The 13,846-nt window shown below is 36.7% G+C and overlaps 1 protein-coding gene across 10 annotated transcripts in view; it reads right to left on the bottom strand.

Annotated features, from left to right (window-relative positions):
• The window catches only part of HERC1 (HECT and RLD domain containing E3 ubiquitin protein ligase family member 1), a 185,838-nt gene that overhangs the window by 36,331 nt on the left and 135,661 nt on the right, over positions 1-13,846 (bottom strand). For 6 of the 10 annotated variants that reach the window (XM_032864757.1, XM_032864756.1, XM_032864762.1 and 3 more), the window contains 12 exons: positions 12,789-12,913; positions 11,552-11,772; positions 10,355-10,623; positions 9,537-9,589; positions 8,675-8,875; positions 7,875-8,049; positions 4,840-5,110; positions 4,487-4,700; positions 3,464-3,720; positions 2,263-2,390; positions 1,434-1,561; positions 236-436 (listed from right to left, as the gene is read on the bottom strand). In XM_032864757.1, coding sequence (XP_032720648.1) covers positions 236-436; positions 1,434-1,561; positions 2,263-2,390; positions 3,464-3,720; positions 4,487-4,700; positions 4,840-5,110; positions 7,875-8,049; positions 8,675-8,875; positions 9,537-9,589; positions 10,355-10,623; positions 11,552-11,772; positions 12,789-12,913 — 2,243 coding nt within the window. The remainder of the gene's footprint in view (positions 1-235; positions 437-1,433; positions 1,562-2,262; positions 2,391-3,463; positions 3,721-4,486; positions 4,701-4,839; positions 5,111-7,874; positions 8,050-8,674; positions 8,876-9,536; positions 9,590-10,354; positions 10,624-11,551; positions 11,773-12,788; positions 12,914-13,846) is intronic. The other 4 variants (XM_032864764.1, XM_032864765.1, XM_032864759.1 and 1 more) reach the window with 3 other exon arrangements.

Raw genomic sequence — 13,846 nt, 5'->3', positions numbered from 1 at the left:
AGTGATAAATGTAATACTATTTGATCTCACTTTGGCAGAGATATATTACAGGTGTTTGAAGAGAAAGAAATCTCTTTCAACTTGGTAACTAATTAAAAGGAAATACCAACCAGACAATTTAGAGAAATAGCCAAAAGTAATATTCACTCAGCATTTTTAAGAGCAAGCGCCAAAAAAATTAAGTTTTCTTGATTGGAGGAATACATTCTCAGTGAGACAAAAGTCCAGTCATTACCATCCTTTCGATAGCAATGCTCCAATTCTCGACGGTGCATGGTGGATACATCAACAACTTCAATCAGTCCTAGAGATCCATCCATCCGTCCCACCAACAACAATTCTGGAGACTCTCCTGACCAGGCTGTAGCCGGACCCTCCTCTGGCCAAGCCAGGGCAGATACCCAATGAGGCTGAATATCAACCAATCCTTTTCCTCCTAAATAGGGAGAGAATGTTAATAGTTGTTACTTATTTCTCAAAAACAATAATACAAAAATAACTATTACTTAATTCTAATAGCACACTCAAGGCAGTCCCCAATTTCCTAACAGCCTAAGAATGAATACAACTACAAGGCAGGATCCTTCATTTATACACTGCACATGATTATCAAATTCATAGGCTTTTCTGTAACCACTAATGGGACAAAATGACAGTTTTATTAAAGAGGGAGTAAAGGAAAATATTCAGTATAGAAATGTCAAAAGCTTAAGTTCTTTCCTGTAATTACTGAAAATCAAACATAAGAAATTTCCCTACAGTTAAGGCTAGCTGTTCCTTCAAATATGTGAAACAGAATAGCCATTCTTTATATGCAAAAATAAACAAAAATATGGATAAGCCCAAGATTACAAGAATGATTTTTACTTTTCAGAGACATGGTATAAGACATTGACAAGAGTCCGTACTTGTGAAATGGACAATTTAAAAATAAATATTTCAAGTGATTCAAAAGAATGTATCACTAAAAATTCACAGCTCAAATCCTATTCTGAACACTTGCAGTAGTACATGAAAAGAATTTTTAGTTTATAGCTACCAGATTAGTTGAAACTCTCAGAAAGAGTCAGGAAATGAGCATATCCTCTTTAAAAGGTTTAAAAAGACTTTATTTATTTGAGAGAGAGCATGATTTCAGGGGAGACGGAGGGAGAAGTAGAAGCAGATGCCCCGCTGGGCAGTAAACTCTCAGTGAGGCTCCACCCAGGACCCTGGAATCATGACATGAGCCAAAGGCAGATGCTTAACTGAGCCATCCAGGGGCCCCCATCATCCTCTTTAATTTAAACCATAATATGCATAGATCTACACAGCTGATGAATAGACTGTGAATTTCAAGGTGAAAGGAAGCCACTGTTCGGACTCAGAAAGCTTTAAAAAAAAAGGCTTAAAAAGTCTCTTCGGTATTTTGCTAGTATTGGCGTGACTCTTACCATTAACTTGCCAAATATTCACCATCTTTTCCAAGGCTCCAGCTAGGTATTTGCCACTGATACTCCAGGAAACAGGAGAGAAACTTGGATCACTGGGTGACCCCAGGCTTTCCTCAGCATCTCCTTCTCTAGAATATAAGAGACATGTATGGAATTCTAATCTTCATCATCCAAAAATATGCTAAACCCCAAATCTTAAAAAAAAAGACATCATATGGACTAGAAGATTCTTAATTTCAAAAGCCTGGCTAGCAGCATTTGACAATCACATATTCACTATTGTTTATCACGATGTGAATAAAGTAGACTTATAAAAGAGTGATGCTTAGTCTACTCATTTAATGTAGTGCCTACTTTGTCAACAAAGACATTCTGATTCTACATGGGTTGTATACCTGATTATTAATTCAGAGCACATTGTCTCATTTGCCTAATCTCTAGGGATGTTCCTAGAAAAGAAATACCTATAGCTAGCTATAAAACTATAAAAGCTGTACATTCTGCTACAGAAAAAATATCATTACTTTAATTCCTAAATAATCCTTGAAGAATGATAGAAAATTAGGCCACCGTTTTATAGAATTTAGCATTTATGCTAGCACAGGAGACCTCGATTTAAATTCTGAGGAAATCCAGATATTGATAGTTAAAATTTTTATTTTCTTAATTACTGTCCTGGAAATTTAAAAATGCTGCAGATGTAATAAGATCATTATATAAGAAAAATTGTAAAAAAGTTTAGTGGCAATTTGATTATGTTAACATAATGAAGCATGTCAGGATTCTCTTATTTTAAATGTTACACATGAGAGCTGAAGTTGGCACTCACAATCTGTTGAACACGCAGGTTTGTTGCAGTGAATATTGCTTCTTGGTAACATTCCACACCCGGATGGTACCATCATTGCCACTTGTAGCTAAGAGTCCTTTTTTATTACACCAAACACAAGTCATTACCTAGAAAAGTTGAAAAAGTCCAACAGTTTTTTATTTTTTAATTTTAATTCCAGTATAGTTAACATAAAGTGTTACATTAGTTTTCAATGTACAATGGAGCAATTCAACAATTCTGTAATTACTCAGTGCTCAGCATGGTAAGTGTACTCTTAATTAATCCCCATCGCCTATTTCACTCATACCCTATCCACCTCCCTTGTAGAACCCTCTGTTCTCTGTAGTTAAGAGTCTGTTTTTTGGCCTCTTTTTTATTCCTTTATTCATTTGTTTTGTTTCTTAAATTCCACATAGGAGAGAAATCAAGGTATTTGTCTTTCTCTATTTTGCTTAGCCTTATACTCTCTAGCTCCATCCATATGGTTGTAAATGGCAAGATTTCATTCAGAAAAAGTCCTACAATTCTAAGAAAGTTTTGATTCAAATGATTAGCAAATTAAAAAAAAAATCTACAGGGAAACTGTAAAAGAAAAACATTCATGTTCTAATATAATATACATGGTCTCACTCTATTCTAACTGGCTTGTAAACATAATCTATTTTTATGGTTTTAAAGTACTTTGCCCAAACTCATTTGAGTTATTGGAGATAGTACTAGAATCTTTACTAAAAATGTTTATTTAATTTAATAAAGTATAAATATTTCAACATATTTATATGTTCTACAAAATAAACAGTTCAGACTAAGAAGTGATTTTTAAACTGGCAAATCATGGAGATCAGTCTTCATTTCCTAAACCACCCTTGTCAATCTTCTGGAGTCCAGTGTGTTAGATTACAATAATGAGGACAACTTCTCTTCCTTTTGCAGGGACAAGCCCTCATCTTTTGTGAGGCAATTCCCTTGGTTTTCTTCTCATCCCCCAACTGATTCTTCTTTTTGTATACTATTATGTCAACCCAACATACAGAGACAGGAGAGCTTGTAACTCCTAGACAAGTAATTTTGTGTGTGAGAGAGAAAGAAAGAAAGAAAGAGAGAGAGAGGCTAAGATCTGAACTTTGAGCTCTTTGAGAAGGAAAGAAACTTTTATCTTACATAGGTGATTAACACACATAAGGCTCAAAATACATACTCTGTTCTGATGAGCCTCCAACTTGATAAAGGAGCATTTTCTGAGATCTCCTCCCATATCGGCGAGTGTTTGGGGAGTAGTTTGGTTGTCGCGGTCATGCGCAGCAAGAGTGCGCACAAGCTGCTGAGCAGCCCATTGCCTATGCTGTGAGGACAGCCTGGAGGAGAGGCAGCAGGCTGCCAGGGCATTAGCCAGCTCCAGAGGGCCTACAGCAGAAGGATCATAGGAAGGATGGGCATACAATTGGGCAGTTAAACCTGCTTAAACAAAACAATGAAATGATGCCCAGGTAAGAGCTGGTGGTGGTGAACAAAAAAAATGGGTTAACCCATATCTTTAAAGAATTAGCACTTTTGCAAGCAATCATTTCACTAAGATATGCATACAAGGTATAAAGCATTTATCTCATACCACATTCTATAATAAATCTGATTCATTGCAAATATACATTTATATACATCTATCAACAGTCTTTGCTCTAAAGCCGCACTGACCGAGAATGCAGCAGAAATGATTTTAAGGCCAAGACAGAGGCAGCATGCCCTAAAAAGTTTGGTTTCTGCTGCTCAAAAGTGATCATAACAGCCAGTCAAGGGGCTGTGCTGCCAGATCCAAAAGCCTATTTATCTTGGCCAAATGGTCCTGATGAAGAGACCGACAGATAATAGTGATTAAAGAATTCTTTCAAACTGTTACCATCTTATGACAAAGATAAAAATAGCACTACCTTTATCTAGGTTTTATTAAGGAAACCTAATCAGAATTATTATCTATTGGTGACTCATACCATAATCTAATACAATAGTCTAATCAAACCAAGACAAATCTGGTGCATTTTTCTAATATTTGTTTCCATGTACAATGAAAAAAGGATCCATGCACTTCTTTCATGATCTGAACCTAAGAGTACACATGATGCTATGTAATTCATCACTTACAACAACTCTAAAACATGTTTTAAAAAGCATGAATCAAATTGGTTACAAGACTACATATTTAAATGGTAAATGGTATGAAACGTACCTTTTTTTTCAACTTCTGACTTATCATAGTTAGGTCTCAGTTTGGCCCCCTTGTCTGCTAGTAATGCCACAAGGGCCTGAGTTACAACAAAATTTGGGGAGGTAACAAGCTTGTTCTCTTCAGCAATTCCTCTGAGAAAGCTGGGTAGAAACTTTCGCTGAATTGGATCATCGACTGTGGTTAGATTTACACCTGTTGCAGCAGAAATCAAGTTCTGAAGAGGCAATTGGAACAAACAGATTTAATTTTTACATATAATTTTGGAACTAAAAGATTTTGCCTCAAAAGGCTCTTTAATAAGAATTGGTCAGAAGTAAGCATCGCAACAAGAAAAGCAGTGAAAACCAGCTCACCTGTGTACACAACTGCACCAGAAGTTTTGCAGCACTCGGAGTGTTTGATGCCAGACATCCCACCGCTGTGCTCAGGTAAGCCAGGCAAGAGATGGGCTTGCTGGCCTTGTTGTGCCCACCTCGTGGGCGTTCCGAGGGGCTGGCCATGGCAGAAGGGCTGGTGGAGAGGCCAGCTCTCCCTGCTGCAGCCAAGCACATTAATCGAACCAGGGTTCGGATATCTGTCAGCCCCAGAGATTCAAGACCGGCAGCCAGGCTACAACTGGAACCACTGGCAGGAAAGAAACACACTTCAGATGGATAAAGAAAACAGATTTCTGAAGGGACCATTTGGAGCCCCACATAACATACCAAAATACCAACAACCAAAATAAAAGGCAAGCTGCAATATCAATAATCATATATATCCTAAGAGAAGTCAAAAAATATTATCTAAGCTGAACCTGTTATAGAAACTTTAAACATCTTCATATTTTATGTTTTCTTTTGATTTTTTAAAAAGATTTTATTTATTTATTTGACAGACAGTCAGAGAGAGATCACAAGTAGGCAGACAGGCAGGCCGAGAGAGAGAGAGAGAGAGAGAGAGAAGCAGGCTCCCCGCCAAGCAGAAAGCCCGATGTGGGAGAGAGAGAGAGAGAGAGAGAGAGAGAGAAGCAGGCTCCCCGCCAAGCAGAAAGCCCGATGTGGGACTTCATCCCAGGACCCCTGGGATCATGACCTGAGCTGAAGGCAGCGGCTTAACCCACTGAGCCACCCAGGCATCCTTCTTTTGATTAATTTAATTTCATTTTTTCAGTGTTCCAAGATTTGTTGTTTATGCACCACACCCAGTACTCCATGTAATACGTGCCTTCCTTAAATACCCACCACCAGGCTCACCTAACCTCCCACTCCCGTCCTCTCCAAAACCCTCAGTTTGTTTCTCAGAGTCCACAGTCTCAATTGAATATACTTGAAGCATAACTGAATTACCAAAGGATAATATACAGGAAAGTTCACAAATTATGAATTTTCACAAATTGGACAATCCCATGTAATGATTTCCCAGATCAAGAAACAGAACATTACCAGTACCTCAGAAGCCTGCTTAGGCCTATCTCAGTCACTAGGCTCTCAAAAGTAAACAATATCATGGACTTTCAAAGTCATAAATCAGTTTGGCCTGTTTTGAACTTAATATAAATAAGAGAAAAAAGCCTGTATTCTTTTGTGTCTGGCTTCTTTGTTCAACATCATGCTTGTAAGACTCATCCTCGTTGTTGCTTTATAGCAGCAAATACCCATCTTCACCGCCATATTAATAAAATCTACCACAATTCGTTTATCCACACTGATGACAATTAGGTGGTTTCCAGCACAGGGCTATTACGAACAGCACTGCCACGAATGTTCCTGCTTATATCTTTGGGTGCACACATATAAGCATTTCTGTTGAATACATACCCAGAAGTAGTTTTCTAGGTCATAGAGTATGTTAATACACACCTTTGTTTGGTACTATTGAAGAGTTTTTCAAAGTAGCTGTACCAATTTACTTTCCCACTGGCAGTGAGAAACTGCTCACATTTCCCTCCCAGTCTTTTAAATTTTAGCCATTCTGGTGGGTGTGTATTAGTATCTCATTGGGCTTTCATTTTCATTTCTGGAAAGACCACTGAGGTTGAACACCTCATTTTCCATGTTCACTGGCCATTTGGCGATCCTCTCACATTATTTTGCATTTTCCCCATTCTTCTTTTGGGTTGTCTATTTTTCTTATGGATTTATAGGAGTTCTTTACATATTCTATTTGTTATATACAATGATAATTCTTCTCCCATTCCGTGGCTTTTTTTTTTTTTTTACTTTCTTTTTACTTCCTTAATGACTTTTGCTAAACAGAAATTCTTTTTTAATGTAGTCCAATTTCTTAGTCTTTTTCTTTATGATGAATGCTTTTTGTGACTCAATCAATTCTTCCGGGGCACCCGAATGGCTCAGTTATTAGGCGTCTGCCTTCGGCTCAGGTCATGATCCCAGGGTCCTGGGATGGAGCCCCACATCGGGATCCCTGCTGAGTGGGAAGCCTGCTTTTCCCTCTCCCACTCCCCTTCCTTGTATTCCTCTCTCGCTGTCAAATAAATAAAATCTTAAAAAAAAAAAAAAAGAATCAATTCTTCCTACCTTATAGAAACATTATTGGTTTATCTTTCACATTTAGGTCTAAGGGCCACTTGGAAATATTTGTTTTATTTAGTGTGAGGCTGGAGCCAAGACTCACTTTTTCCTATGTGAATAAACCATCTGACCTAGCCCAAGTTATTGAAAAGACATCAATTCCTCATTGTTCTGCAGTATAAACACAGTCATAAACTAAACCCTAAATCAGGTGTTTATCTACATATCTGGGTCAGTTTCAGAGTCCAGAGTGCTCACCATTACACCATGGAACAACCTGTGGGTCAGTTTCTAAACTCTGCTCCTCTACTCTCCAAACTACCTATTCTTGAACCAATACCAGAGTCTCCTCTAAATTTTACTTTGAGTTTTTATTTCAGGTCCTTCTGTCTTCACTGATTTATAGTCATATACCTTTGCTTAACTGTTTCTTAAATGGATGTCTTTTAGGTATTCTTGGCTCGTTTCCTTTTCTAATATAACATTCCACAATATGAGCATGGCAGGAATCTCTATAAAGGAATCTACAGGTTGAAGTAGCTACACAGCTGGTCAATTTTCATTCATTCAAACCTTTTGTTTTTGTCTTGCACCAAATGGACTGATACAGCCATAGTTTCATTCAACCTTTTATTTTTATTCATTCAACCTTTTATTTTTGTCTTGTGCCAAATGGACTGATAGCCTTAGTTTCCCATTTCAGATAAGAGCTATGTATTTACTGACTGAATAAAAATGATAACTATGTCTAACTTCTTTCATTCAATGGTAGATATCTGAGGTTCTAAAAATTCTATCTCATCCTCCCAAACAGTATCAGACTCCTGTCAATTATATACTAGAAACTAACAGCATCATTTGACACAAGTACTCACCTTACTGAGAGAAGAGACAGAGCTCTCATTACCATGGTTCTTGCCAGAAGAACCTGGGCAGCAGCAGTCACTCTCCTTAAAGCCACCACCCGGTCATGAGGGTTTGCTAAAGCAGCTGCCTGCTCACCTAGTGTTATTCTTCCAGAGGAACTCTTCTCTACAGAGCCATGGCAACCTGAAAAACATATCCAGACTAGTGAAAAATTTTCTCATTCTACCTAGGTTCTGGGCTGCAAGGAAACACAGCAAACCAGTGTGTTTTGTTCATCTGGACTTAGTTACATAGAAAACTCCCTGGGAGAAATAAACATTTCTAAAGCAATAATCTATTATATATGTTTCTTAAAATGTTTTGGTTTCATTTATTTTGCTCATATATCATTTCTACTAATACTAACAAAGGAAAGATAATTTTAGAAATATGCTTTGAGTACAAGAGAAAGGATTGAGTCATCAACACTAATTCTTTATTTTGTATTCCTGATAAAAAAATCACCCATACCCTCTCACGCAAAAAAAAAAAAAAGACTGCCAAATTGTTTTTAGTCAGCTCCAGGATTCTCTTATTACAATTTAAAAAAAAAAAAATCGTACTCACATTTTATTAACTTTTTTTAAATCACTTTAATATTTCATAAAAACAAAAAATAAATAATACTACATGATACCTTCAAAATGTTAAAACAATTGACTAAAGACACTTCATGGGGTAGAACAATGCTGTGTTATTTACCACCTAACCTAAGAAACAAATTAATACAGACTCTATAAAATCCACGCCAATTAGCATTTCAGTTTACCTATTTGCATCAGAGTCTCTTCCATACTGTTGGTAGCGGTTACCATTGCTACCGATGCTCCCAAGGGATCACTGTCAGGGAACTGAACTGGTTCTGGTACAATGCGTCGGTCATTTAAACCAAGTGGTCCAGCAAGTAATTCAAATTCTTCTTCACCCGTTAGCTTTTCATCTTCATCAACATCCAACATGTCCCAGTCTTCTGGAATTTAAATAAATAAAGGTATGGTATGTGAATATAAACATGACATAACTCTACTGGCAAGAATTACTGTCAGATATGTCTAAAATGCAGATGGACTGAGAGCCCAGGACCCACAAAATGAACTATGGTGCAGTCTCCTGATGACCCAACCAAACTGCACTCCTGAGGCATAGTGAGAGTCTAAGGAAAAGGAATCAGAGCAGTCAAACTCACTTAAAGCAAAAGCAAATGTTACAGCTGGTAATGGAGATTTCAACTAATAAAAACTATTGGGGTCAACAGGGAGTTCTTAACCCTATCCATAATCATTACAGAATCAGTTATTTTAAGGAAATCAGTGCCCCAGACAAATTCATGCTGTCTTCAACTTTTTATTTTTTACTCTTCTCAGAGAAAAAATCTGAAAAAAACATGTCCTGCAAAGACTAACATTCTGTAGTCAAGCTAGTATTTGAATCCAGGTCCTTTTCCTCTGGTTTTAAGAACTAGGGCTGTTGCTTTGAAACTACCTTGAGCTTTCTAGAGAATGTTTTGCGTTAACATGTACCTAAATACAAACACATACACAAAAAGGTAAATTTTAGTAACAGATGTTAAGCAGAAGGTATAGATAAAAATACATGAACATGTAAAATAAAGAAGCTCTCAAAATAACTACCTTCATACACACTGTCCTGCTTGCCAATTAGATCTGGAGCTTGTCCCTTGTACCTGCACCAAACACGAAGAACATTGTATTTTTATACAAAACAATTAGTACCCAAAAATGCAAATTAAGGCATTAGAACGTTTTAAAAGGTCATTAATAAAGCAACACAAAATAAAAGTGTTTCATGTTATATGCTAATAAAAACTACGATATGTAGGTACACACAGGCTTACAAAAATCGATGACTATTTTACCAAATTACTGGGGAGGTTTCTGGGTCACCTACAAAAACTCTTAGTCAAAATTATTCCAGAATGCTGTAAAGATTTTAATCATTGACAATAAGGACAAAAGCCCTACTCACTACAGATGAATTGCTATTCAAGGATAAAAAGAAGTAATGTTTTCATGGAAGCTCATTTAATCTAAACTCTATTTTTTTTATCAATAAAAAGATCTTAATTAAGAGGTCAAAAACAGGTTAAAAAAACGCCAATGAGAAAAACTGATCATAAGGTCCTAAAGGTTAAGGCAAGGGCCCTGCCCGGAACTTGCCAGTAAGTCCAAGGTTAATGGACTCCGAATCCAGCGAAGAAGCTGCTGCCATGCCATTGTTACCTGTTACCAGGCTACAGGCTCCCAGCTCTGGCAAAACATGAATTCCTCAACCTCCTCCACCCTTCCTGCCCCCAATTCAGCAATCATGGGACTTAGGGGAAGGTTAAGTGTAACTCCTCACATTAAAAAAGCTGTAATTCCCATGTCTTGATGAGAGACTTTATACTCTTTATTCAGAGGGTTTGGATATCTATACATTTTCAAGGTACCTTTCAGAACTTGTTGCCTTGGATTTGGTCTTCAGGGCTAAGTACTTTTCCCTGCAGCTGCCGCAGAGCAGGTAGTATGGATTCCCACTCCCACATTCGCCACCAAACCAGCCATCCACATAGGAGCCATTGCTGCGGTAGCCCTGGCGGTTTGCACTGCGCCCACAGCCAGGGTGATTTCTCTTCATGTGCTGGTTGAAACTGACGACACTGCATTCACACAGTTCACACACCACCACTTCTTCCCTGTCTTCAGACTCACAAACATGCTGCACAAAATTTCATATCAAATTATTAGTCAATTTAACATAAAGTTAAGAAGAGAAAAATAGATATTTATATATTAATGACTTTGTTTACATATGCTAGAGTATTTGCAGGGTGTTCATTAATGTGACATAACAAATTTCTTTCAAATCAGAATTTAGAGCTCACGAACAATCTGAAGCTGTGCTTTGCCCTTTCTCAATCGAGTAAGTTATAACTAAGGTAACCCACTATCCTATTGATAGGAGTTAATAAAAATAATTAGCCCTATCTCAAGTGATTTTTTAAAAAATCCTAATAAAGCGACTTTTCATCTGGCCATAACACGTACATCTCTTATCTGAATTTCTAAGAAGTCATTTGGATTCATTTATCTTATTAATATAGTAGATGCTCTTTTCTGTAGGACTTAGACCTGCAAAGTTTTCAGTCTCCCTGCTACAATGAAAGCATACAAACCCACCATGTACCCTGGCCCTGGATGAAGGTAGTTACAAGACCTAGGTGGCACTGGTTGTTAGTATGAGGCATTACAGTGATTAAATGGAATCTATGAAGGAGAAGAGCATGCATTCAGATAGCAAGATGAGCACAGCAGCCATGTTCTATACCCAGCAGAGCTGACTAGGACCTGATGCCTATTTTGTAATCTATCTTTGATATTATAAATCAAATATTACCATTATATGGCTCTATTCATCTAGTCTGGGGAGAGAAGCAATAAAATCGCACAGAGAAAGCAAGAGAGAATTTTTATTAGTTTGTAGGTATCAAAGTAACATTAAGCATTAGAGCCCCAAACTTTACGATGAGATGAAAGACTGAAATTTTCAGAGTGTAACAACTTTAGGCAAGGCTATTGTTAGTAAGCTACACGAACAGGAGGGCAGGAAAATAAGTCAGAGCAGCCCCCGCTGCAATCACACACACCCAGGTAGGCCAATCCAGTACCTCTGGGATCCACATTCCCAGAATATCATTGTCACTGGTCAGGTCTTGTCCAAACATAGCTTCCATCGCTTCATCATCAAGATCAATTTCCAATTCCTCATCTAAATTAAAGTCATACAGCGCCCCTGGGTCTTGCTGCAAAGATATTCCTTCTCTCCGACTTTGATTCCTGTGGGCCTGCACAGAGCGGTATAACCCCGCTCAGAACAAAACAAAAAAGGCATTTTATTTGCATGTATAAAGTAATTCTGAATACTTTGCCAGTTCTTAACTGCCATAATACAGGTAAGAACCTAGCTCAGCTAATTTACTGGATTCCAGACCATAAACATAAAATTTCACCTATCATATGTGTTTCCTAGGACTCTGTAAAATGGGGTAACAATACTCCTAACTCATAGGGCTGTTAATAGGTTTAAACAAAATAATCCATGTAAAATATTTCATATAATGTAATCAAGAAAAACAATAAATATGGGCTGTTGTTATTCTTTTAGGGTTATTTTTTAAAAAATCAGTCCCTTTCCTATATATTAACTAAACATCCCGTATTTTCTAGCTCAGCCTCAACTTCTCTGATACCATAGATTATTGAAAAATTATTTATGTTTTAATAGCTCAAAGATCAAGTGCTATTTTAAAAAATCACATATCCTAGCTTTTAGTTGGAAAAATATGTTCCCTTATAAATTATACTTCACATGTCTAGAGTGTCTAGAGCATAATCCTGGAAGTATTTTACTAAAGTAACAGTGGAATTTATTTTTGCTTATCTAGGGCCTTACCTAGTAGTTTAGCCCTAAGGCCCAGAGCACATAAGAAAACCCAGTACCTACTCTGGCACAGTGCTCTTCTCAGCTCCTTCTCACTTTATTTAATGTTAAATTTTAAACATGCATCTTTACTTCTTAAAGTATAAACAGCTTGATGGAAGAGAGCACATTTATTAAAAAAATCTCAGGATCTGCAAGTAACCAGTATAGACTTCTGTACCCAGAGGAAGCTTAAAAATAAATCTATGAATGTATGCTGTGATTTCAATGCAAAATTATGTAAATAAAGGACAGTAAAATGCAAATAGCTACTCTCTTAATGTGGAGAAACTGAGTACGTAGTACCATTAGTTTACATCTTCTTTAATGTTGCTTTCACGGGAACTTTAAAATATAAACTGTATGACTTTTACTAACAGAAGGAGGTGAAACATATTAATTACCTGCTCTTGCCAGCAATGTGCGAGCTGCTAAATCAAACTTGTGCCTTCTTGTTACTGCTGAGCGACCTCTAGCTGGTGGTCCACTTCCAGAAGCTGCATTCTCTGTATGGTCCAGATTATCAGGGCTACAAGTGCAAATTAGAAAGCAACATAAATTTTTCAGAACCACCATAAATGGAAGGCATAGGCACAGGCTCTCTTGTGGTATTGCGTTTCCTTCCAAACAGTACCAAGAATAAAATTTATTTACAATTAAACTGAAATATATCTTGTCCTTGGTAAAGCTCCTAAATTACAAATATGTCATATTGCTCTAAGCAGTAATTTTATCTTTTTTTTTACTTTTATTTATTTATTTTTTAAGTAGGCTTTATACCCAACATGAAACTTGAACCCATGACCCCAACATCAAGTGGTGCATGCTCCACTGATTGAGCCAGCCAAGTACCCCTATCTAATTTTGAATTATGCCAACAAGGAAATGATGCTTAATGCATGCTCAAATCCAAATGAGATCAATGGTCTTAACTAAATTCTAAATGGTTAAATAGTTAAAATTTGAAATGATTGAGAATCCTTGCCTATGAGAAACATATCTCAAAATAAGTTATGAAAATATCCACTGAGCTTGTAAGAAAAAATCTGCTTATTAAAAAAGATAGAAGCCTTATTAACCAAATGATTTCATGAGCTACAAAGAAAAATGAAGACAAAGTCGTAAGAAGAACTAAAGTGGGAGGATTTTAGGAAAAACTACAGAGTATTTTATTACATCTCATCTCAGGCTATGCATTATCACAGAATTCTTTTTATAATTAAAAAAATGGTGTATTGTACTAGATATTAAAAACTAAAGAAGAGATGAAGATAAAATCTATATTAAGAAAAAATTTAAAAGTCCACTTATATATGCATTAAGTTCAAATATGAATATTCTATATCACTTATAGGAGATAAAATTATTTTATTAGAATGCTTATTTTGTTTCTGAAAAAAATTGTTTTAATTTTCAGTTTCCTCTTTTCAGCTTAATTTTATATAAAAATTATTTCCTCTTT

Source organism: Lontra canadensis, unplaced genomic scaffold, assembly GCF_010015895.1.
Source record: "Lontra canadensis isolate GAN:19392208 unplaced genomic scaffold, GSC_riverotter_1.0 scaffold28, whole genome shotgun sequence".
In the NCBI taxonomy this organism is placed as follows: domain Eukaryota; kingdom Metazoa; phylum Chordata; class Mammalia; order Carnivora; family Mustelidae; genus Lontra; species Lontra canadensis.
This window is presented reverse-complemented; position numbering and strand designations above follow the sequence as displayed.